Source organism: Mustela nigripes, chromosome 17, assembly GCF_022355385.1.
Source record: "Mustela nigripes isolate SB6536 chromosome 17, MUSNIG.SB6536, whole genome shotgun sequence".
Classification (NCBI taxonomy): domain Eukaryota; kingdom Metazoa; phylum Chordata; class Mammalia; order Carnivora; family Mustelidae; genus Mustela; species Mustela nigripes.
In genome coordinates this window covers 9,311,724-9,337,013 of record NC_081573.1, presented here as the reverse complement: position 1 = coordinate 9,337,013, position 25,290 = coordinate 9,311,724, and the positions used below count along the sequence as shown (strand labels likewise).

Sequence of the window (25,290 nt, the reverse complement as noted above, 5' to 3'; positions counted from 1 at the left end):
CCACTTAAGGTCCCACTCGCCAAATTGGACCCATAAACTCACCTGGAGGAAGACGCACCCATCTGCTCAACTGCCAGACCCTGCTCCAGTCTCTCACAAACTAGATAAGCTAGCTCGTGATCTAACTTTTTCAAGAATTTTAAGTAGTGGCCATGAGGTGAGTGAGGTGTCAGGCACAAATTTTAAGGAAGAACTCACTTTCAGGTTTGTATAAGGTTGTGTAAGTCAGTACTTACATAACTCTACTAGTGAATACCTTCTTAAACTTTGTGCCTTAAGGTTATTCCCATGGACCTTACTTGAGACGTTCCCGCTCACTGAAGCCTAAGTCCCTGGTCCCTTCTCATCTCCACCTTCTCGGGAGTCCAGAATGCGTTCCTCCGCCTTCCTTGAGAACCATTCATCAAAGACCACCACCATTCATCCAAGATGTTGACAACAACATAAAAGACAACTGAGCAGCAAGGCTCGCGGAGCCCGGACCTACGCCCTGCAGCAAAGACTAGAACAACACCAAATTGACTTTGGAAAAAGCGCCTTTGCTACGCGAAGCCGAGTTGCATGCTGGGAGCATTCTGAGGGTCGAGGGTCCCCACTCCTGAGTATTTGCCCACGGTGGACTACATTTCCCAGAAGTCTCCGGGCACAGGTCTTTTTCTGGGCGGGGCGAGTTTGCCGGCGGAGAGCTCTTTGGATGGCCAGGTTCCCAGCCTCCGAGGACTTCCGGGCTCTTATTTCCCATAAGTCTGTGGGTCCGTTTCCGGCGGCCTGAAGGTTCTTGGATTCGGCGTGGTGAGTTGCTAGCGTCGGAGGAAGTAATCAGCGCCGGCTCGGAACCCGCAGGGAAGGCAGGGGTTGACTCCGGGCGGCTCCCGAGGTGAGGAGGACCGGCTTGCGGACAGGGCGTGTCGCGTTTGGAGCCTCCAGTCTGTATGCGCGCGAGCGGCTGAGAAGGATGGTGTGGGACAGACGGCGTGGCAGGGCCGGGGCTTGTCTCCGTGATGGTGTGTGCGACTGGGACTGTGTGACGGGGTGATGAGCTGCGTGGCCTTGCGGTTTTGCCTTGGCTGTGCGCTCCAAGTTTCTTCTAGACTCTGTTTGGGCCTGCCAAAGTGAAGTGACCGCAAGAGCAGGAGTCCTTCACTGAGCCCTAGAGGGAACGTTTCACGCCCGAAGGCGTAGGTCCAGTCTTGGGATGAGCATTGTACATCCAGAAGTGTCCTCATGACATGCCGCTAGGAAAACGTGCTGGGGGGTTCCAGAGCTAAGATTCCTGGAAGGGGCGCGTCTAGGAGCTCCCTGGGAGCCAGCTCCCTGTTTCAGAGCCACTGCGACCAGACCTCTCTCCCCAATAATTGCTGTCAGCCCCCAGAGAGATTCTAGTCTTCTTTTCAATTCCATTTGGTTTCGTGTGGATGAAGGCAGAGATGGCTATAGATGGCGTTTTGGTTTCCCGGTGTTTCTGGGGTGTGTGTGTGTGTGTGTGTGTGTGTGTATTTGCTACTTCTGTGCTCCAAGCAATGCTGGTGTCTCATGATTCTTTTTTCCCCCTACCGCTGCTGGGTTTCTAAGAAGGACCCTGAGAAGGAAGAAAGAATTGTTGCGTATATTGAAATCAAGGTTCAGGTGAGTTTGTGTTTCTTTCTTTCTTTCTCTCTCTTTTTTTAAAGACAGTTACTTTTTGTTTTTAGATCATGAGAATATTTGCTTTCCTCAGCCTGCAGTATCACTGGTAGTGTCTATCCTGGGTTTTCCTTCTGGTGAATGACCCACCTTGCTGATGTATCTCTCTTCTTGGTGACCCTCTCTTGCCCATATTCTCAATCAATAGCTAGCTGTTCAAACGGCAAATTATTCCAATCCTTGGGTGCATTCTCCCTTTCTGAGCATACTGATGGTGTAGAAGTACACCTCCTAGATTAGCGTTAGAGTTTCATTTTAAAGATTTTTTTTTTAATTTATTTATCAGAGGGAGAGAGGGGGAGAGAGCGAGCACAGGCAGACAGAATGGCAGGCAGAGGCAGAGGGAGAAGCAGGCTCCCTGCTGAGCAAGGAGCCCGATGTGGGACTCGATCCCAGGACGCTGGGACCATGACCTGAGCTGAAGGCAGCTGCTTAACCAACTGAGCCACCCAGGCGTCCCTAGAGTTTCATTTTAGACTATGATTACTTAAGGAGATTGGTATTTACTTGGTATTGTGTGCAAACTATTTTGTGTCTTCTCCACAGTCATGATTTTTAGATCAAGGCAAGGTAGGATTGTTTGAGTTAATAAATGACAATGTTTTAAGACTTTTAGGGGGTGGGGATGTAATTAGGGTTTGAGCATAGGGGTTTGCTGTTTGCACCAACAAAGACAGAGACGTTCATTTAATCTTTTGGTAGAAATCTGTAACATTGCGAGACCTGGGTTATTTCAGGTCCCACTTTTTGAGTGTTGTAGAGGCAGTACTGTGTTATGGGTAAGAGTAAGGCTCTGGACTTAGAGCATCTGTATTCAAATTCTGGCTCTATATGTTACTAGCTCTGTGAGCTTAGGTGACTGGGGCTCTCTGTGTCACATCTACAAAATTAAGACAAGGTAATGCCTATCTCATGGGGGTTATAAAGATGTAAAATGAGTCAGTGCATGTAAAGCACCTTAGAACAGGGCCTGCGCCATGATACAGGCTTAGTGAATGTTAAGATTTGCTGTTACATGGTGATTCTGGATCATTTCACATCAACTTTCCATAACTGAAATTGGAAGAGAAATATGAAGATGATTGTGATAGGTGCTTGCAAGTTTAAAAAAGTGACCAGATGCTCAAATGGTCTAGTACAGGATACCTTAACCTGAGGTCTTGTTCCATTTATGAGCTGCAAGGTGATTGCAAACCCCTTGAAATTGGGCAGGATTTTTGTAAATATTTGTGAATTTATTTTTCTTAAGTGAGCAAAATGTCTGTAATTTCATGAGATTGTTAAGTGTAGATGACATAGAAAAAGTCTGGCTTCGTTGATCTGGAATGAAGATTTAATAGATGGGAAGGAACTTATAAAATTAGGATCCAGTGATAAGGAAACAAGTAAATTGCAGTATATCCTGTAATGGAATAATGTGCACCTAATAAAAAATAAGTTTATAAAGAATCAAAAGAAGGAAAAATGTAAATAATAAAATATTAAGTAATAGTTGTAGTTACGAACAAATTCCCCAGGAATATTATGAGTTATATAAGAATCCCATTCAGTACGAGAGACTTTTGAAAGACATTTTTCAAGGATTGTCTCTAAAATGTTTTTTGATTTGACTCTTCAGTGAAGAATTAGAGAGGTGTAGCCACACCTGCTGAGCGTCTGTTCTTAGCAAATGTCATTCTGCTTAGGTGCATATATTTCCTTCCCTCAGACTTTGAAGGTGACTTACATAATTAATGTTCATTATGGGGGAATTTTTTTTTTTTTAAGATTTTATTTATGTTTGTGAAAGAGAGAGTGGAGGGGTGAGCATGAATGGGGGGAGGGTCAGAGGATGAAGCAGACTCCCCCCTGAGCAGGGAGCCCCATGCAGGACTCTATCTCAGAATCCTGGGATCATGACCTGAGCCAAAGGCAGATGCTTAACTGAATGAGCCACCCAGGCGCCCATTATGAGGGAGTCTCTACAGTGAAAGTGTCTCTTATGGTGAGCTATAGCTAGAGATGTTCAACAGCGGGTAGGTGTACTTTGTTTCTGGCCCACTGATTTTCGAAGTGTTGGGGTGTTTTTGGTTTTGGTTTTTTAGTGTTTTTTTTTTTTTTTTTTTCAGTTTTATTAATGACTGAAATATGCCCCTTCCCTATTACTCAATTTTTCATACTTGGAACTATCTTTATATTTCCGATTATGGAATTAAAACAGGTTTGTTGCAAAAAGTTCAGCAATCCAAGAAACATATAGAGATGGAAGTTAAAATTACATCCTCTAAAGTTAATCAGTTCTTAATATTTTGGTGTGTTTCTGTTTAGAATTTTTTTCCCTGTGAAATTATGTGTCTGGTTTTGTTTCTGCAGAATAAGATAACAGTAATGGGTGGTAGAGTTGAGTTGAAGATTCTTTAATTCTTATTTTGAAGAAGAAATCCAGCCCAGATGTGGGTTTTATTTTAATCTCAAATATGTAGAAAGAAGAAGGAAATGTCAGTGATTTCTTACTTAAAAACCTGTCAGGTCATGATCCTGGAGTCCTAGGATCGAGTCCCACGTCGGGCTCCCTACTTGGCAGGGAGTCTGCTTCTCCCTCTGACCCTCATCCTTCTCATGCTCTCTCTCTCTCAAATAAATAAATAAAATCTTTAAAAACCTATAGTATTCACAACTTTTAGAAATATAGAAACATCTTTTTAAAAATTAGAAGGGCCACAAAGACAGACTTTCACAATTAGATTATTTTAAAGGTTACTTCCGTAAAAAATAGTGATAATTTCTAATGTATATGTTCTGTCTTATCAAAATCTATTTTATAGGGGAACCTGGGTGGCTCAGTCAGTTAAGGGTCTGCCTTCAGCTCAGGTCATGATCCCAGGATTCTGAGATCAAGTCCTGCACAGGGCTCTCTGCTCAGCAGGAAGTCTGCTTCTCCCTCTCCCTCTACTACTCTTTCTCTCTCTATCAAATAAATAAAAATCTTTTAAAAATGTTTAAAAAATCTAATTTATAAATAATATTTTCAATGACGGATAATAATACCAGAAGGTAGAATAAGAAGGTTATAGTTACCAAATTCAAATAAACCACCAATTTGCACAGAAAAAGATTGAGTCTCTGGTTCATGTTCTTTTTGGCACCTAACTGGGTTGTATTTTCTGAGCCAGTTTTATGATGCTGAGTCCTGTCTCTGTCTGCAGCTTCTGGCAGGAGGAGCTATCTCCTATATATCTTTCTGAGAACCTGTTTCGCTTATGTTGTTATTAAGAAAGAATTGGAGGCGCAAGGCTGGGCTGTGAAGCTTTAGTTAATTTTGTAAGAACATAGGCCTGAGAAGAGCAGATTTTATTATGAAAAAATGGAAAGGTGCATTAACTGTCCTTATTATAATAGAATAAAGGACAGTAATCTTCTCCGTCTTTAATAATGGCAAAAACTTATATTAAGTAATTATTGTACACCTGTTGTTGTTGTTGTTTAGAGTAATCTCTGTACCCATTGTGGGGCTCGAACTCATAACCCTGAGATCAAGAGCCATGTGCTCCTCTGAAGGAGCCAGCCAGGCACTACAATTGTACATCAGTTTTTTGTTTTTTTTTTTTAAAGATTTTATTTATTTATTTGACAGCGAGAGAACACAAGTAGGCAGAGAGGCAGGCAGAGAGAGAGGAGGAAGCAGGCTTCCTGCTGAGCAGAGAGCCCGATGCGGGACTCGATCCCAGGACCCTGAGATCATGACCTGAGCCGAAGGCAGCGGCTTAACCCACTGAGCCACCCAGGCGCCCCTGTACATCAGTTTTTTATGTGGATTTTCTTACATAATCTTCATTGCAGTCATCTGTGGCAGACAATGTTCCTATCGTTCTTTTATTGACAAGGAAATAGAAGTGTTGAGAAATTGGTCATTGTCAAGCCCATATCCTGAAAGTCCAGCACCAGAGTTTTTTATCTTAATTTCAGATACACTTCCCATATTGTGTATACTTTACAAACCTGCCTGTCTTCCTATGGAGTTGATTATGTGTGTTTTCTTCATCAGTTAATCAGTTAATGACATAGCAGGCCACAGTCAAGCAAACCCATTTGCTTACTGTTAGGTAGTTTCTGATTCTTGATTATCATAAATGATTTTTGGTTGAATATTCCTTTTTTTAGATTTATTTATTTTAGAGAGAGAGTGAGTGAGCACATGAGCAGGAGGGCCAGAGGGAGTGGGAGAGAGAATCTGAAGCAGACTCTGCTGAGTGTGGAGTCTGAGGTGGGGTTCAACCCCATGACCATGAGATCACAACCTGAACTGAAACCAAGAGTTGGCCAATTAACTGACTTTGCCACCCCAGTGACCCTGGGTGAATATTCGTGTGTATACATCTGTACTTCTCTAGCTGTTTAAGGATACATTTCCATAAGGGAATTTTGGATAAAAATTTGCCCCAATTTTAAGAGCCTGAGATTGTACTTGGGAGGTAATACAATAACTGAAAGACATTGTTGTTACCCTTAAGACAAGGAATACTAAATATACATGGGAATAACTAAAGCTGACAGTAACAAAGGCCAATAAACAATGCAGGCAACCTGTCTTAGGAACTCACAGGAAGGTAATTATAGGCAATACTGTTGGGTCGTGACCAGCTTTGTGGAGGCAAACAGAATTCATCCCAAGTTTTATACTTAAAGGTTTTTTTTTTTTTTTTAAGATTTTATTTATTTATTTGACAGAGAGAAAGATCACAAGTAGGCAGAGAGGCAGGCAGAGAGAGAGGGGGTAGCAGGCTCCCTGCTGAGCAGAGAGCCCGATGCGGGGCTCAATCCCAGGACCCTGAGATCATGACCTGAGCCGAAGGCAGAGGCTTAACCCACTGAGCCACCCAGGTGCCCCATACTTAAAGGTTTTATCCTATTAATGTTCACTGCTAAGTCAGACTAACGGAATCAGGTGATTTAGCACTTACTGGGAGAGTATCATGTCTGAAAAGATAGGTCAGCTATAAATTAAACCCGTGTGTCAGAAGACGTGAAAAGAAACAGGCTTGCGATCTCATCAAAGTATTCATGACTTTTCTTGGGGAATTTTAGCCATTTTTTTCTAGCAGGAAGTGAGTGTATATAGAAATTATGTAGTTAATATAATGCATGGCTGTGGTTACAGCAACTCTGCAGAATACTTAAAAAGGACATTAGGGGGACGCCTGGGTGGCTCAGTTGGTTGAGCAGCTGCCTTTGGCTCAGGTCAGGATCCCAGCCTCCTGGGATTGAGTCCCACGTGGGGCTCCTTGCTCAGCAGGGAGCCTGCTTCTCCCTCTGCCTCTGCCTGTGCTCATTCTCTCTGACAAATAAATAAATAAAATCTTTAAAAAAAAAAAAAAAGGACATTAGGACCACAATAAAAACTTTATTGTATATGGGTGTATAACTTCCTAAACACTTTATTCATCTATTGACATCTGATTGTCAGTCTTTTCTCTATCGATATACATGCATAATTTATAAATAGAATCATACTATACATCCCGTAAGCTATATTTTGTATTGGCAACATATCTTGATGATTTCTCCCAACTTAGCATAGTTTTATAGCATTCCATTGCATGGATGTTCTGAATGCATTAAGAGGTCAGCTTTTGGGGCTCAGGCAATTGTATGTCCCATCTACTCCTGTGTCTTGACCAACTTTATTCAGCCCCAAGCCCATGAAGGATGTTGCGGCTTGGACCATGTGCCTCTTTCGCAGCTCTGAGAGGTGAGAGTAACAGGAGGAGGACCAGTCTAGGCAGCACTCAGTAGACCAACCTCTGGCCCATATTAGCATCCCCAGAATGAGGCACTGCCAAAAACCTTCCTACTGAAGGACGTTCAGGTTTTAGGTGAGAGTTTAGATTCCACAGATGGTTGTGGGAGGTGTGAAGCAGAAGCAGGAATGGAAGAGATAAAAGCTTATATTCCTTCAGTCCGGATGGGATCACTTAAGCACACCTGGTCTAAAGCTTTTTTTTCCTTCCCCAGCTCTGGCTTTTCTGGATTCTGTGCTTCACCAATAGAGGAACCCCATGGATTATTAATTAGTTCTTGCAGTTCTAGAACCATGACTGATGTAAGTTGGCATTTCTCTGTCCTTGAAATATTGTGACTTTTAGGTCATATGAACCTTTTCCTTAATTGTCCTAAAGCCTTCTACATAATAGAACCCCAGTCTTGAACCCAGTCTCAGTTCCTGTCCCAGTAAAAGATTGGGCCAAATAACCCAGTGTCCTCCCTGTGTGCCTTCCAATAAGTATCATCATGTCATTGAACACATCCAACAACTGTGTGCTCAGTCTTCTGTTAAAAGCAGTGGAGGGGGGGCGCCTGGGTGGCTCAGTGGGTTAAGCTGCTGCCTTCGGCTCAGGTCATGATCTCAGAGTCCTGGGATCAAGTCCCGCATCGGGCTCTCTGCTCAGCGGAGAGCCTGCTTCCCTCTCTCTCTGCCTGCCTCTCCATCTATTTGTGATTTCTGTCTGTCAAATAAATAAATAAAATCTTTAAAAAAAAAAAAAAACCCTGGGGATAAAAATATATGTTTATCAAAAATAAAAAATTTAAAAAAAATAAATAAATAAATAAATAAAAAAAAAAAAAGCAGTGGAGGGATAGGAGTCTTTTGAAGGAAATACTTGAGCTCCTGTCAAAGAATAACTCAAAGAAATATAGTTAACAATTAGCACATTTTTACTTGTATACAAGGAAAACCAAGAGTAGATTGATTTCATCTACCAAGGCACAAACAGGATTTTTATAAGGGAAGGAGAAAAGAGAATGAAAGACTGTAGACGTTTTCAAAACAACAGTTACTCCTTCTTCTAAGGTCCTGATTGGCAGGCATCTAGGAAAGAAGCCAGTCAGGATACTATGTCCTTAGACAGCTGGATGGTCACCCAAGAGAACGTTTTCGGTTGCTTGTGCCTTCTCTGGAGAGTTTTGGGGTTTACTTAGGACGTACTTAGGACAGTAGGCTGTCTTGGGCAGCGACCGTTGTTATCACCTTTGTTCCACTAGGGCTGCACCAATTCCCCTTGCCAGAATTTTTTTATTCCTGTGTCAGGTCTGTGGGGTGATGACTCAGTGATGAGGGTCTCATTTGACCACACAGGCAAACTTGGAACTTCTTCACGGACCTGAGTTTCCCAGAGAGAGATGGAATTTGGGTTTTCTTGGCCTTAGCCTCAGTTTCTTTGAGGCTTTGCAAGGCTTTTAGGATGAGAGGGACGGTGAGTGGGTCTTCCTAGGGAAAGTGGTGCTGTAATTGTTGAATACCAGTGTCAAAGTTCATTTGGTTATTGACCAGGATGCGCAGATCTTGGGTGACCTCTGTGTCGTATATGTTGTGCCCTTTCAGTGTCCTCCAACTCAGGAATGAGGAAATTGTTAGATGAGGGGTGGTTGATGGTAACAGGTAAGAAGGTGATCGGGATTTCTAAATACTGGATGATAATAGATTCCTAGAATGAAGAAAATAGAATTTTCGTTCAACCTAAATGTATAAATATAGTAGAGATCTTAATCTATCTATATGATGAACTGAGTTGCAGCTAATAAAACATCTTACGTATTTACCATTGTAAGAGAAAAGACTTATAATGTACTCTAACAGAGTGATTTACTTGAGGCTTAATGATAATCCTTAATTTAATGGAAATCATTTTTCTAAAATTGAGATTTTATAGTGCATTTGGGAAAAAAGATTTGTTTTTTATATTCCTTAAAGGGAAAAGTTGGTGTAGCAGTTCACATTAATAAAGAATTTATGAGGCAGGCACATAATAGTTTGTGTGTATGTATACATAGTCCTGTATCTAGGGCTTCTCCCCACCCCACTATTTTTTTTTTTTTAAGATTTTTTATTTAATTATTTGACAGAGAGATCACAAGTAGGCAGAGAGGCAGGCAGAGAAAGAGGGGGAAGCAGGCTCCCTGCTGAGCAGAGAGCCCAATGTGGGGCTCCATCCCAGGACCCTGAGAACATGACCAGAGCCAAAGGCAGAGGCTTAACCTACTGAGCCACCCAGGTGCCCCACTATTTTTATTTAATAGAAGAGAAACTGGGATGATTTTATAGATTATCAGACAGGTCTAGTTATTTCATAATATCCAAGAAGTTTTTGTGTTTTTTTTTTTGTTTTTTTTTTTGCTGTAACAGGATTCTTCTAGAACATGAAGACACTGCCTTAGTCATACAAATTTCTTTACTTTTCCCTTCCAGTACGTACTGCAGGCTTCTAGCCTACTTGACTGTTACATTTTCCTCTTCTTGCAGTTTATCCTTCATGATCCTTTTATTCCCCCCTCTTGGAAATATTTTCTTAAATCCTTAAATTTCTGTAATTTCACAAGTAATATATGGGTTTTTGGTTTTAGGGTTTGGTGACTTTCAGGGATGTGGCCATCGACTTCTCTCAGGAGGAGTGGGAGTGCCTGGACCCTGCTCAGAGGGACTTGTACGTGGATGTGATGTTGGAGAACTATAGTAACTTGGTGTCATTGGGTAAGGTCATCTGCCTGAAATACTTCACAGTCTTTCTCTGCTTTTGCTATGGGAATTACAGGGCTGTCTTTGAAGAAACCAGTTGAATTTCTTCTCCCCGTGGTCAAAGGGATGTTTTGATATTTGTTGGATTTTTAATGGGTTCATTAGGCTCCTTCCTCTTCCCATACCTTCACACCTTCCTCTGGCTTTTTCTGCAATTGCCTCTCTTCTTTAATTACTAAGGAGCTGGATTTGCATTATGGGGCATTTAATTCATAACCATTGTCAGAGAAACCAGGTTTCATATTGTGTTGAACTTTAGCATATCTAGAGATGTTCTGTGTCCTTGCTACTCAAGGTGTGGTAGTTTAGTTTGAGGAACTATAGGGAGGCCAGAGCAGAGTTAGTGTAAGAGAGGATGCCAAGAAGGCAGTGAAGGAGATAGGCTAGGCCCAGGGGAGAGGCAGTTTTGTTGGTTTGGGGGAGGGATGTGGATTGTTTTCTCAGTGATTTCATTTGGTTTATGTGGGGTTTTAGCTTTTTTTTTATTGTTAAGTTTTTCATACCTAACATCAGCTTCTTCTGGGGCTTGTGAGGTCTTCCCTAGTCTTTCAGAACAGAGGCTGCGTTTATACAAGATCCCCAGGTGATTTTTTTTTTACAGTTTAAAGAAGCACTGCTCTTCGTAAATTTTTGACTCACATGCAGGGAGTACAGCTAGAAACAGGGTCCTGATATACTGTGACTTCGAAAGAGCCTCTTCATTTTATATAGAGGAGGGTTGGATAAACAGAAGTCATTTTATGCTAAGTGAACATATTCATTTGCTTTCGGCATATTTGAGGTTAAAAGTTGCAGTTTGTGGGGCGCCTGGGTGGCTCAGTGGGTTAAGGCCTCTGCCTTCGGCTCGGGTCGTGGTCCTGGGGTCCTGGGATCAAGCCCCGCTTCGGGCTTTCTGCTCGGCGGGGAGCCTGCTTCCTCCTCTCTCTCTGCCTGTTTCTCTGCCTACTTGTGATCTCCATCTGTCAAATAAATAAATAAAATCTTAAAAAAAAAAAATAGAAAGTTGCAGTTTGTGAACTTTGCATTTTATGAAGTTAAATGCGACCTTGAGGGACGCCTGGGTGGCTCAGTTGGTTAAGCAGCTGCCTTCGGCTCAGGTCATGATCCCAGCGTCCTGGGATCGAGTCCCACATTGGGCTCCTTGCTCGGCAGGGAGCCTGCTTCTCCCTCTGCCTCTGCCTGCCATTCTGTCTGCCTGTGCTTGCTCTCTCCCCCTCTCTCTCTCTGATAAATAAAAATAAAAAATCTTTAAAAAAAAAAATGCGACCTTGAATTAAATCCTAAAAATGTCTCATGAACCTTCTTTTTCTGTTACCAAAATAACAACAGTAATAATAAGAATATTAATATTTAACACTGTGCTTACTATAAACCAGGCTGTGTTGTAAGCAGAGCAAATACTTCAGCTTACTTAACTTTCACAACATCCCCATGAGGCAGGTAATGTTTTTATCAAACTCCTTTTTAGATGAGAATACAGAGGCTCAGGGTAAGTGACTTCCCACGGTCACACAGCTAGTGGGAGAAGTAGTAGCAATTGAGCCTCTAAGGAGGTCTGGCTCATAAGTCTGTGTTCTCAACCACTATTCTCTGTTTGCTCCAAAGAGGAGTCTGAATGAATCTAAAACAAGATCATTCTCCTACTGATGTGATCTCATGTTTTTCATTCCCATCATACTTCATTTCTGTGAAGTCTTTATCAATATTATTTTTACTTTTTATTGCATATTTGGCCAAATGTTTTGAGCTCATCATTTTTTAAAAAAAGGTCTTTACCATTTAGTAGTTCTTTTCTTGCAAGGAGACACTCCTTTTCTCAGTCAGGTGTGACCTTATGGGAGCAAGGACAGGAGTCCTGGAAAGTTGTGTGGGGAGGGCCAAGAAGCTGGAACCCAGGAAGGCAAAGGCAGGAGGGGACCATCATTGCCGGGAACCAACCTCACAGGTCACTCAGGAGGAGGAGAAACAGGTGGGATGGTGCTTAGAAAACTCCCTACCTGTGGAGGGAGGAAATTGAGATCTCATTTTGGGTTACCAAACGAACTTCCATCTGATCTCATTTCTTACTCTCTTTGTTTTTCTTCTCATATTTCCCTCCCATTTCGCCAAGCAAGGCTTCTCTTTTGTTTCTGGTGCAGCCATTCTACTGTGTCGGATTCAGCGGCTTTCCAGCTCTTTTGCATTTCTGCATGTGTCTGAATGAGTAAATGCATTCATTCATAAGTTCTGCAAATATTTTGACTACTTGTTCCTAGCCAGGCATTGTACTGGGCACTATCAATACAGTCATGAACGACATCGATAACTTGCCCATTCTCAAATGCAGTTTTATGTAGTCAGGAAGAAACTGAAAGTAAGTAAATAAATAAATAGATAAATAATGTCATATAATGAAACATGTTGGTCAAGGAAGATAAAGAGCATGAGAATAGAAAACGCTAGAAATCGACAGGGCTCATTTAGGTAAGGTGGTCAGGGAAAGCTTTCTTGAATAGAAGCATGAAGAGCGGGATCAAATTCTATGAGTATCTGGGGGAGGAGTGTATCAGTCACTGTGAACAGTAAACACAAAGGCTCTGTGATTGCCAAGAAACTGCTGGAATGGTAAGAAGGCCAGGACATAGTTAGTAAAAGAGTGTAAAGAAATTAGGTTGATGAGATAGGTGAGGGCCCGACAATACGGTTTTTCACTTACTATTTTAGGAATTTGAGTTCTGTGGCCTTTCAGTCTGGAAGAGTTCATCCATCTTTCCTTGATTTGCATTCCCAGCTGTTTTTGAAGATTACAGGCCAGTTATTTTGTAGAGCGTCCCTCGTTTGGGTTGGTGTGCACTTTTCTTCATGATTAGACTTAGATTTATGCCTCTTTGGCAGCAGTATCACAGAACTGATGCTGTGTTCTTGCATTCTGTCAGGTAAAGCACACATTTGTCGTTACTGCTGACACTTTGAGCACTTGATTAGGTTATTGTCTGCTGGCTTTCTCCTTGTAAAATTAATCATTTTTCCTTTAATGAGTCTCTTGTGAGGAGAATCTCGGAAACTATTAAATATATCCCTCTCCACCGATTTTTCAGTTTGTTCATTTGTTGGATCTTCGTTGGTGGGTTGTAATCTCTTCTTATTTATTTTGAAGTTCAAAATATTTGAGCTTATCCCAGGTTTGACCTGTGGGAACCCACTCATGAGGCTTCTGTGTCTTCAGGCACATCTCTGTCACTCATTGAGCATCTCCTTATTTTCTGACACAACAGCATGTTTTATCAGGCTCATCTTGTACTTTTCCTGCTCCAGTCATAAAGTCAACCATTTCTTCAAGGTGCCCTGGTCCCTTTTAGTTGAGAATAGTAGTTAGAAGGAAAAATTTGCATACTAGGGTTGCTCATTGCTGCTGGAAGATGGCTGCTCCAGGTCTCTGGGTGGTTAGAGCTGGGGAATGTATTTGTATACATACATACATACATGTGTACATCTGTATTGAAAACCACGAGATGACACCCACCTCCCCCTCAGCAACTCTCAGTTTGTTTCCTATAATTGTCTTTTATGGTTGGCTTCCCTCTCTGTTATCTTACTTTATTTTTCCTTCCCTACCCGTATATTTATGTTTCGTTTCTTAAGTGCCATATATGAGTGAAATCTATGGTATTTGTCTTTCTCTGAATATTTCACTTAGCATAATATCCTCTAGTTCTGTCTATGTTGTTGCAAATGGCACGATTTCATTCTTTTTGTAGGCTGAGTAATATTACACTGTATGTATGTATGTATGTATGTATGTATGTATGTATACCACATCTTTATCCTTTCATCTGTCAGGGGACATCTGGGTTCTTCCCATATATTGGCTATTGTGGACATTGCTGCTTTAAAGATTTTATTTATTTATTTGACAGAGAGAAATCACAAGTAGATTGAGAGGCAGGCAGAGAGAGAGAGAGAGGGAAGCAGGCTCCCTGCTGAGAGCCTGATGCGGGGCTCGATCCCAGGACCCTGAGATCATGACCCGAGCCGAAAGCAGCGGCTTAACCCACTGAGCCACCCAGGCGCCCACATTGCTGCTTTAAACATTGGGGTGCATGTGCCCCTTCAAATCACTGTGTTTATATCCTTTAGATAAATACCTAGTAGTGCAGTTGCTGGGTCAGAGGATAGTTCTATTTTTAACTTTTTGAGGAACCTCCATACTGTTTTCCAGAGTGGTTGTACTGGTTTGCATTCCCACCAACTTACTCTCCATATTTCTAACTCCCTTCTCTGACAGGGAAGAATTTGGCTTCCATTTCCTTAATATATTATTTTCTCAAACTCGCTGAATGTAGCTAATCTTTCATTACCAGTACCATCACTTTGACCATGTGATTGCCCTTCTCACCCTACTTGGGCTGTGACAACCCACGCCAGGTCTCTTATATGCAGACACTTGTCTTTAACAGGCATGCAGTTGGGACAGTTCTTTCATACCGAAACCCTCCCCACAGAGGGTATCAGTATTGGTTGACTTTGAGTATCCTGCTCTGGGCTTTATTTTATTAAGTCTTAATCCTTGAGTATGCATTTTAAAATATTCATTGTGTGGGGCACCTGGGTGGCTCAGTCCATTAAGCATCTCCCTTGGCTCAGGTCATGATCAGGTCATGATCCTGGACTCCCAGGATTGAGCCCGGCATCAGGCTCCATGCTCCGCGGGGAGTCTGTTTCTCCCTCTCCTCCTCCCCTGTGTGTGCTCTTTCTCTCTCTCGCTCACTCAAATAAATAAATAAATCTTAAAAAAAAATAAATTAAAAAAAATTCATTGTGGTGAAATGGGAAGTATTCATTAAGTTCTTCTGCCCTTTTTTTTTTAAGATTATTTATTTATTTATTTGACAGGCAGAGATTACAAGTAGGCAGAGAGGCAGGCAGAGAGAGAGGAGGAAGCAGGCTCCCTGCTGAGCAGAGAGCCTGATGCAGGGCTCGATCCCAGGACCCTGAGATCATGACCTGAGCTGAAGGCAGAGGCTTTAACCCACTGAGCCACCCAGGCGCCCCTAAGCTCTTCTGTTTTATACCAAAGTGTGATGTGGTTGCCTTGAGAAAAACCAGTTGTGTGGTTGTTTGGATTGAGTCAGACTAGCTGTTCTTTCCACAGGACACCACTTTGTTCTTAAAAGAATGCCTGACAGACAAACTATTATTATTCAGACTTAGGTAGTTGGAAAAATTTTCTTAAAAGCGTGCCTGTCACTTTAAAGATAAATAACAGTATTTGCTGCCAATGATAAATTCAGACTTTCAAGTAAAAATTAGAATTGTGTGAAACAGCTTCCATTTTGAGCTTTACCATTTCTCAACACGTAAACATTTTTCTGATGAGATAGATGGTGACATTAACCTAGTGATTTTAATGTATTATGTAATGAAATATGTCAGCATTTCAAAGATCTGCATAACTCAGTGAACCACTATTTTTCAAATGACCAGTGCATGATATTACAGAATTATGTCTGGATAAAAGATCATCCAAAGTACAGTGGATTTTAAGGTAATTTAGTATGAAAAGTTCATAGTTTTAGTTGCATATTTCACATTGCAACTAACTTTTAAGAAACTGTCCCTTCTCAAGTTTTATTATAGTATCAGAGAGTACCATATTTATAATTTCAAAAAATAACAGTTACATATATGTGGGAGGCTAGATTTTTTTCATGTGCTTCAGTCAAAATAGCATATTGCCACAGAGTGAATACAGAAGCAGATTCGAGAATCCAGTTGTCTTCTCTTAAGCCATATATCTCAGAGATTCACAAAAAATTAAAATAATATTTTTTGTTGTTTTGGAAAACAAGATCATTTTTGGAAATGATTTTGGAAAATATAATTTTCACACATTTGTTATTTCTGTTAATAGGCAATGATTTATTAATTTCAAGGGAATTAAATATCTTTAATTTCTCAGTTTTAATTTCTAATATGGTAAATATCAAAATATAACTCACACAAACAAATCCCTTTTGAGTCCTCAATAATTTTTTAACATTTTTTTAATTTTAATTTTATTTATTTATTTATTTGACAGAGAGAGAGAGCACAACAGAGGGAGCAGCAGGCAGAGGAAGACAGAGAAGCAGGCTCCCCACTGAGCATGGAGCCCTATGCAGGACTCGATCCCAGGACCCTAGGATCATGATCTGAGCTGAAGGCAGCTGCTCAACTGACTGAGCCACTCAGGTCTCCCAGTTTTTTAACTAAAAAGAAGTTAGGGACGCTTGGGTGGCTCAGTCAGTTAAGTGTCTGCCTTCAGCTCAGGTCATGATCCCGGGATCCTGGGATGGAGTCCCATATTGGGACTGCTGACAGGGAGCCTGCTTCTCCCTCTGCCTACCACTCCCCCTTCTTATGCTCTCTCTCTCTCTCACACCAATAAATAAATAAAAGCTTTTAAAAAGCTTGTAAATATAAAAAGTTAAGGGTGCCTGAGTGGCTCAGTGGGTTAAGCCTCTGCCTTCGGCTCAGGTCATGATCCCAGGGTCCTGGAATCGAGCCTCTCATTGGGCTCTCTGCTCAGCAGGGAACCTGCTTCTCCCTCTCTCTCTGCCTGCCTCTCTGCCTGCTTCTGCCTACTTGTGACTTCTCTCTCTCTCTGTCAAATAAATAAATAAATAAACAAATAAATAATCGTTTAAAAAAAAGTTAAACCTACATTCGTTGACTAGCATTGTTAAGCCTTATTTACAAGTAATTGTGATACAAGTTCTTGCATGGCAGTTCTGATTGGTTGAACTAAATTCAAGTTTATTGAACTATTTATTGGTGCTAGACTGCACAAAAGGGCACTCCTTTTAGTTTACATTTGACCCTCTCAAAGGAGTTGTAATATTAGTTTGGTCAGTTTAAGTATCTTGGCTTCCTTTTGGATATACACACAGTCCTTATACACAATGATAATGTATACAAAGCAATGAGACATTGTTAAGTAAAACAATAGGTACTGCAGTTTGGCTATGACTAACAGGCCATGACTGAAATTACTTCCCACAAAACATCCACAGGACTTCTTTGCCCTTTAGTAAATCAACTAAAATGTTACAGAATCACCATTAGATAAAAATACTGAAATTTGGGGATGTCTGGGTGGTTCATTTGGTTGGGCGGCTGCCTTCGGCTCGGGTCGTGGTCCTGGCATCCTGGGATCGAGTCCCTCATCGGTCTCCTTGCTCGGCGGGGAGCCTGCTTCTCCCTCTGCGTCTGCCTGCCACTCTGTCTGCCTGTGCTCACTCTCTGACAAATAAATAAATAAAATCTTAAAAAAAAAACAACAACAACTAAACTTTGTATTGGAAATATGTTTATGCATGAACAAGCCAAGAATTCACCAGTAATTTTTAAGAATATAAGGGATTCTGGGGCGCCTGGGTGGCTCAGTGGGTTAAAGCCTCTGCCTTTGGCTCAGGTCATGATCCCAGTGTCCTGGGATCAAGCCCCGAATCAGGCTCTCTGCTCAGCAGGGAGCCTGCTTCCTCTTCTCTCTCTCTGCCTACCTCTCAGCCTACTTATGATCTCTATCTGTCAAATAAATAAGTAAAATCTTAAAAAAAAAAAAAAAAGAATATAAGGGATTCTGAGACCAGCAAGTTTGAGAACTACTGTTCCAGATGATGGGTCTTTCAAAATATGGGCTTTGTGAAGCCTCAGATGAATGTTTCTACTGAGGCTGTGTTGGTACTCCATTAATACTTGGTTACAGATCCAATGGGGTAATCCCTGCATAGATTTCTGGGACTCTGTTGCAAGGCTCCTTTATTCTCTTCACCTTGAACTATAAATTCCAGCCATCTTAGCAGCCCTGGACTCAGATACTACCAGTATCCTTTGCCCAGTGAGACCACCGCTATCTATTTGGAGAGCATTTTCCAGGATGTTTTGGAGGATGCAGGCAGGCATAAAGGGTGAATATGAAGTTCTCCTGATATAAAGTTTCTCAGCCCTGCATCTAGTATCCTATTTTATAGCTTTTGGTTGTTTGTGGTGTAAGACTTAAGTCTAATACCAGGTTTTTCTTCATGGCCAGGGCTGGAAATGTCTCACCTTCATTTTAAAGAAATCTTTCGCTTTATGTAAAACTCGAGGTTTTCTAGCTTTCTTTCTTCATCCATTAAAGATATCATTCCATTGGTAGCTTCTGTTAAGGATGTGAATTCTGCCGTAATGTTTGGCTGTTCCTCTGACTCTAATGTTCTCCCTCCCCTGCCTCCTTTTACTCTTTTTCCTTCATCTTCAGTTTTCAGCTCTGTCATTATGTTCTCAGTTGTTACTTTTCTTTGTATTTTTTCCTGCTTGCAGTTTGCTAAAAGTAGGTTGATTATCATATATTTCATACATTTTTGAGAACATTTTAATAATCTTTTCGAGTACTTACTTGGTTTTGTCCTCTTTCTAGAATGCTGTTGCCTGAAGTCGGATTGTTTGATTTTGTTGCACAGATCTGATACTCTTCTTTCTTTCCCCCTTCTTTTTTCTCTTTGGACTTTTTAGTTGTAGAATTTCCATTTTACAATTTTAAAGTTTCTTTTTCTTTGCTGAAACTTCCCATCTGCTCACTGTCCATCTTTTCTTCCTGAATCTATGGAATAAAATTGAATGACCTTGCCTACTGATGTATTTCTAATACATCTGTTCTTTGTCTCTTTTGTGGGTTTGGGGGGGGCAGTTATATGTTACACATTCAGTCTTCCTTAGCTACCTCATAATTTTTTATTCTGTGCCAGACATTTTGAAGAACAATAACAAATGGATGGTTCCCTGCCCATGAAAGTATATGCTTCTTTCTCAGTTTTTCAGGGTGAGGGAGTGATAACGCTGATACCACCAAGCATGGAGCTGAGATGAGGCTGAGTCATAGTTTTTATTAGTTTCAGTTTATATCAAGTTTCAAATTAGATGTAAAAATCATTCTTTGCTATAAACTTCCCACATGACCATGCACTTATCTCTTTGATTATAGCAGGATTTGAGCTAAGTGGAGGTTGTATTATAATTTTAATTGGTTTTGTTTCACATGTTTCATCTTCAGTAGAGCCTTGGAACTTTGTAACTGCTTGGCTTGCAGAATCTTGTCTGCTTTCTAGCCCAACACCAATCACTCAGAAAAATTCCTGTGAAAAAGTATTATGTAGCTTAATGTTTTGTTTTGCCCTTTTTTTTTTTTTAAGTATAGTTGACCTACAATATTAGTTTCAGTTGTGCTTGATTTTGCTTTTGAGTTTGGGGATTTTCTAGGTTCCAGTTCATCATGCCAGCCTACACAGTCATTAAAAGTTCAGCTGAACCACACTTGGGCACATAGGGGCTTGATTGATGGAAGGACCCATTGGGTTTAAGGGGTCAGCCACATGGGAAGATAAGGAACTTGTTTAAGTGATCTTTGTGGAATGCTCCAGAAGGCTGTTCAATCAGAACATTAAGATCATAAAAGCTGAAAAGTCAAAGCTGAGATTGTTGTTCAATAGGGAAGAGATATGATGCTTAGCAGTGAGCTTAATTTCCTGATTCACTGTGGGTATTATTTCCAGTTTGTCTTGTATTTCTCTGTTGAGTATTTTTTGTTTGTTTGTTTGTTTTCTAGTAAATTTTTCTGGTAAAGAAGGTAAAATATATGGTTTTCTTGTTTTCTTTCAGATTTGGAGTCAACATATGAGACCAAAAATACAATTTCAGAAAAAGACATTTTTGAAATAAATTTTTTCCAATGGGAGATGAAGGAAAGAAATAAAACTCTTGGCCTTGAGGCATCCATTTTACCACAGGGACATCAAGAGGGATACTTTAGTCAAATGATAATTAGCTACGGAAAAATGCACACTAATAGAAAAAGTAAATCTTTTAGTGCACATCAAAGAATTCATAATAGAGAGAAACGCTATGTTTGTAAAGAATGTGGGAAGGCTTGTAGTCATGGCTCAAAACTTGTTCAACATGAGCGAACTCATACAGCTGAAAAACACTTTGAATGTAAAGAATGTGGGAAGGACTTTTTTAGTGCCTATCAACTCTCTGTGCATCAGAGATTTCATACCGGTGAGAAACCCTACAGATGTAAGAAATGTGGGAAGACTTTTAGTTGGGGATCTAGTCTTGTTAAACATGAGCGAATCCATACTGGTGAGAAACCCTATGAATGTAAAGAATGTGGGAAGGCCTTCAGTCGTGGCTATCACCTCACTCAGCATCAGAAAATCCATATTGGTGTTAAATCTTATGAATGTAAGGAATGTGGGAAGGCCTTTTTTTGGGGCTCCAGCCTTGCTAAACATGAGATAATTCATACAGGTGAGAAACCTTATAAATGTAAAGAATGTGGGAAGGCCTTCAGTCGTGGCTATCAACTTACTCAACATCAAAAAATCCATACTGGAAAGAAGCCTTATGAATGTAAAGTATGTGGAAAGGCCTTTTGTTGGGGCTATCAGCTTACTCGACATCAGATATTTCATACTGGCGAGAAGCCCTATGAATGTAAAGAATGTGGGAAGACCTTTAATTGTGGCTCAAGTCTTGTTCAACATGAGCGAATCCATACTGGTGAGAAACCCTATGAATGTAAAGAATGTGGGAAGGCCTTCAGTCGTGGCTATCACCTCACTCAGCATCAGAAAATCCATACCGGTGAGAAACCTTTTAAGTGTAAGGAGTGTGGGAAGGCCTTTAGTTGGGGTTCAAGCCTTGTTAAACATGAGCGAATCCATACTGGTGGGAAATCCTATGAATGTAAAGAATGTGGGAAGGCCTTTGGTAGTGGCTATCAACTTAGTGTTCATCAGAGTTTTCATACTGGGGAGAACCCTTATCAGTGTATGGAATTTGGGAAGAACTTTATTCATGGCTCAAACCTTGTTCAACATGAGAGAACTCCTAGTAATGATAAGCCTTATGAATATAAAGGATGTGGGGAAGCCTTTATATGGACAGCTTATTCAAATGAGACCATAAATACTGGTGAAATTTTATGATTGAAGAGGTGAAAGAAAAATTTTTATGTGTATAAACAACATGAGGAATCTTAATCTTGAGAACACTTATGAATGTATGGAATGTGCAAAAAGCCTTACATCTGTGTGGACAACTTGATATCAAAAATTCATACTAGTGAGAAATACTTTGAATATAAGGAATATGAAAAGGCCTTAGAATTTTATACAGTCTTACTGAATGTCAGTTTGTACTAATGTGAAATCATTTAAATGTAAGGAATGTGTGAAGATCTTTATTCATGGCACAAAAGTCTGGTAAACATTGGGGAGTTTATACTCATTAGAAACACTTCAAGGAATGTAGGAAGAACCTAGTTCAGTTTTTGCTGTTCACATTAGAGAACTCATACTGCTGTGAAATTTTATGAATGTAAGGAATTTGGGAAGGCTTACAGATAAGATAAATATCTTACAGTACATCATCGAATCCATCCAAATGAGTCTACAGCCATACCACCCTGAACGCGCCCGATCTCATCTGATCTCGGAAGCTAAGCAGGGTCGGGCCTGGTTAGTACTTGGATGGGAGAATCCATCCAAATGACAAACCCTTTAAATTGGGATGTAGGAAGGCCTCTAGACAAGTACTATTAAAACTGTTGTCTAGAGACTAGTGCCAGCTCATGGAATTGTTACCTGTCCCATCATGAAATGAATGTGGAAAATAAGAGTGTTTGGAAACTTAGAGCAATTTCATATTGTCTTAACATTATCATTGTATTTTATAAAAGTATCAATCAGCTCATGAATGATTACAAGTTAGAAAGTTTGCCCTTTCCAGAAAGAATTTGAGACAACATTCAGTTTTTAAAACATGAGACAAGTCAGGGCGCCTGGGTGGCTCAGTGGGTTAAGCCGCTGCCTTCGGCTCGGGTCACGATCTCGGGGTCCTGGGATCGAGTCCCGCATCAGGGTCTCTCTGCTCAGCAGGGAGCCTGCTTCCTCCTCTTTTTCTCTCTGCCTGCCTCTCTGCCTACTTGTGATCTCTCTCTCTCCCTCTGTCAAATAAATAAATAAATAAATCTTTAAAAAAAAAAAAACAAAAACAAAAACATGAGACAAGTCACAATATAATTTGAGTAAGAGATGCTTCACTTGTCACCTGTGATTGAATAGCAGAATTTTCACACTATAGGATTTGGCTAATGTATGAGTCACAACTTCCTTAAGCCTATAAAGGCATAATTTATAACAAATAATTTTCATTTAATGAAGATATAGAAGCCTTCCAGCACTATTCGACCTTTGTTAAACTTTGGAGAATTCATCCTAGAAAATAACCTTATCAAATGTAACATATGCAGGAGATCTCTCACACATGCCACAAACCATACTTACAGTCCTCACCATTCCATCTCCTTACTACCTGTGGGATATTGGAGAAAATGCTTATCTCTTCTGGGCATCATCTTGAAAATGTTGGTGATGGTAACTAACAGTCCTGTTTCAGAGACTGCATGGATTTAGTATGCATCAGATCCTTTGAAGAGTATCTCGAATGTAGCCTACGCTCAATACGTGTTTGCTGTTTTCTTATCTTCATCATTAGTATTACTCCTGGTGAATTCTTAGGAAAAGAATGGACCTTGGTGTGATGCATTTTGAAAAGCTTCCATAACCACTCATCCATTTGAATTTCAGATAGTTCATTATGGATAAAATCTAGAAAAGCACAAAGAAACTTGAGAGGATTTTTATTAAGAGTTTATCCCTTAAGCTGCATAAAAAATGAAGGCTGAAAAGAAATGAGGATTAAGTAAATGTTAAGATGTTAAGTAGACAGGAATATACCCGTTGAAGAATGAGGGAGAGGTGAAGCAATTTGCCTTTAATGAATTCAAACAGAAGTAGCCAGTGATTTAAATTCTCTGCTCACATTTTGAGATAAATTACAAATTTAAAAGACACAAAATATTGTCCATTTGGGAATTCTTTCCCCAAATTTTATTATGACAAATTTCAGACACTCAGAAAAATTTAAAGAGCAGTATAATAAACATCCATATACTCTATTTAGAATCAGTACTTATTAACATTTGATCAGAAATTTAGGTATGAATATGTACACTCACTCACCATTATCTTATGATCCCCGCATCTTTTAAGAATAAGAACATCCTTTAATACCATGGTCATAGAAAAAATTATCAATAATTCTGTAATACTCTTCTATATTCACTTCATATGTCCCAGTACTCCCAAGGTATCCTATTGCTATTTTCTAACCAGCATCTTTTCTATATTAAGGCATTGCATTTTGTTATCTTGTGTCTAGATTTTAATCTTTAAAAGACTTCTTGAAATGTTAAGGAAAACTGTTTTGTAGAATGCCATGCATTCTTGATTTATTTCTCCCGTCATGGTGAGATTTAATTTGTGCTTCTATCCTTTGTATCTCTCATAAAGTCAAGTTAGAGCCAGAGACCTAAACATTTTTCACAAAAATACACCATATTTGGTGATAACTACTTCACATTGCTATATACCAGAAACACATAATACCCATTTTTCTCACTATTGCTAATGCTAAGTTTGGTCATGTGATTAAGACCGAGACTGCGGGGCGCCTGGGTGGCTCAGTGGGTTAAGCCGCTGCCTTCGGCTCAGGTCATGATCTCAGGGTCCTGGGATCGAGTCCCGCATCGGGCTCTCTGCTCAGCAGGGAGCCTGCTTCCCTTCCTCTCTCTCTGCCTCTCTGCTTACTTGTGATCTCTCTCTGTCAAATAAATAAATAAAATCTAAAAAAAAAAAAAGACAGAGACTGCTAGAGCTCTCCATTAAAAAGGTCCATTATATGCTAGTAAGATTGGTGAACCTTTCAACTACTTTTGAAAATGTAGTCCTACCATATGTATATATAAATTCTGAATTAAAGAGAAAATTGAAGCAATTACAGATTGTTGAAAAAAGAATGATAGTTAAATTGTATATCAGAAGTTGTAGAATGTGCCTGAAGCTTTTTTCAGTGGAAAATACCTTTTACTGTGTCTTGGAGAAATCTAAGCTGCATCTGGCCAGATGGAAGGCTAGAACTATGACTTTTTTTCCCCCAGTATCTACATGGTCCCTGTCACCCTGGACTATGAAGCTAGAAAAGTAAACCCTAAACCAATATATGGAAGCAACTTACACAGCTAAAATTGTCCCAGAACTTCTGAAGTTATGTCTCAAAAATTACCAGTACTGAGTAGTACATGAGAAACTGGGATTTTCTGGTTAATGAGGCCTATGAAATAGAACCTACTAAATCCCTTCTTAAGGAAAAATCAGAAGCACCTTGTCAACTTAAGAAACTAAAAAGAGTATTCTAGTGAATGAAATTTGCTTGACTTAATTTAAACTGGTGGTCTCAAATTTTACCATGGGAATACTGGTTCCCATTACCTATTTCTATCTTAGGGATCTGAAACTGCGTTAAGGAATGCTGCCATAACTGGAAGGCCCTAACGTTGGATATTTCAGTCACTAAGTTTGATTGTTATAATGGAATGGTAGTTAGGATCATGCTCTCAAGGGATGACCTTCTTTTTTTTTTTTTATAATTTATAATCTTTTTTTTTCCTTTAAAGATCTTAGCTATTTATTTGACAGAGATCACAAGCAGGCAGAGAGGCAGACAGAGAGAGAGGGGGAAGCAGGCTCTCCACTGAGCAGAGAGCCCTACGCGGGGCTTGATCCCAAGACCCTGAGATCACAACCCGAGCCGAAAGCAGAGGCCCCAACCCACTGAGCCACCCAGGTGCCCCAAGGGATGACCTTCTAATGCTTGCTTTTATTCCCGAGTAAAAATCCTTGTATCTAAGTTGAAAGGGCTCCTGAGTTATCAGATGTCATTTCTTCATCTCTTCCTGCAATTGTATAGTATTTAATTTGTTAATGTGATAATTTATATTGACAGATTGATTTTCTCTCATTGCTGGATATACCCAGGTTACTTAATGGTGTAGGTATGTATTCTGTGCACTGCTGGGTTTCATTTGCTACTGTTTTATTTAGAATTTTTACATCTCATGAGTGTGATTATATAAAAATTTTATTTTTGAGATA

General features: G+C 40.2%; 1 protein-coding gene across 1 annotated transcript; it reads left to right on the top strand.

Moving 5' to 3' along the window:
- Nucleotides 1-152: 152 nt before the first annotated feature.
- Nucleotides 153-25,290, top strand: ZNF283 (zinc finger protein 283). The gene is made up of 6 exons (XM_059383401.1): nt 153-157; nt 746-877; nt 1,576-1,626; nt 7,675-7,762; nt 10,063-10,189; nt 19,892-25,290. Exons 1-6 carry the CDS (start codon nt 153-155, stop codon nt 21,220-21,222), a joined length of 1,734 nt encoding a protein of 577 aa, XP_059239384.1. The 3' UTR covers nt 21,223-25,290.

Coding starts and splice junctions, on each gene's coding strand:
- ZNF283 (XM_059383401.1), top strand. Junction 878..1,575: donor GACTCCGGGCGGCTCCCGAG/GTGAGGAGGACC, acceptor GTTTCTAAGAAG/GACCCTGAGAAGGAAGAAAG. Junction 7,763..10,062: donor GTTCTAGAACCATGACTGAT/GTAAGTTGGCAT, acceptor TTTTGGTTTTAG/GGTTTGGTGACTTTCAGGGA.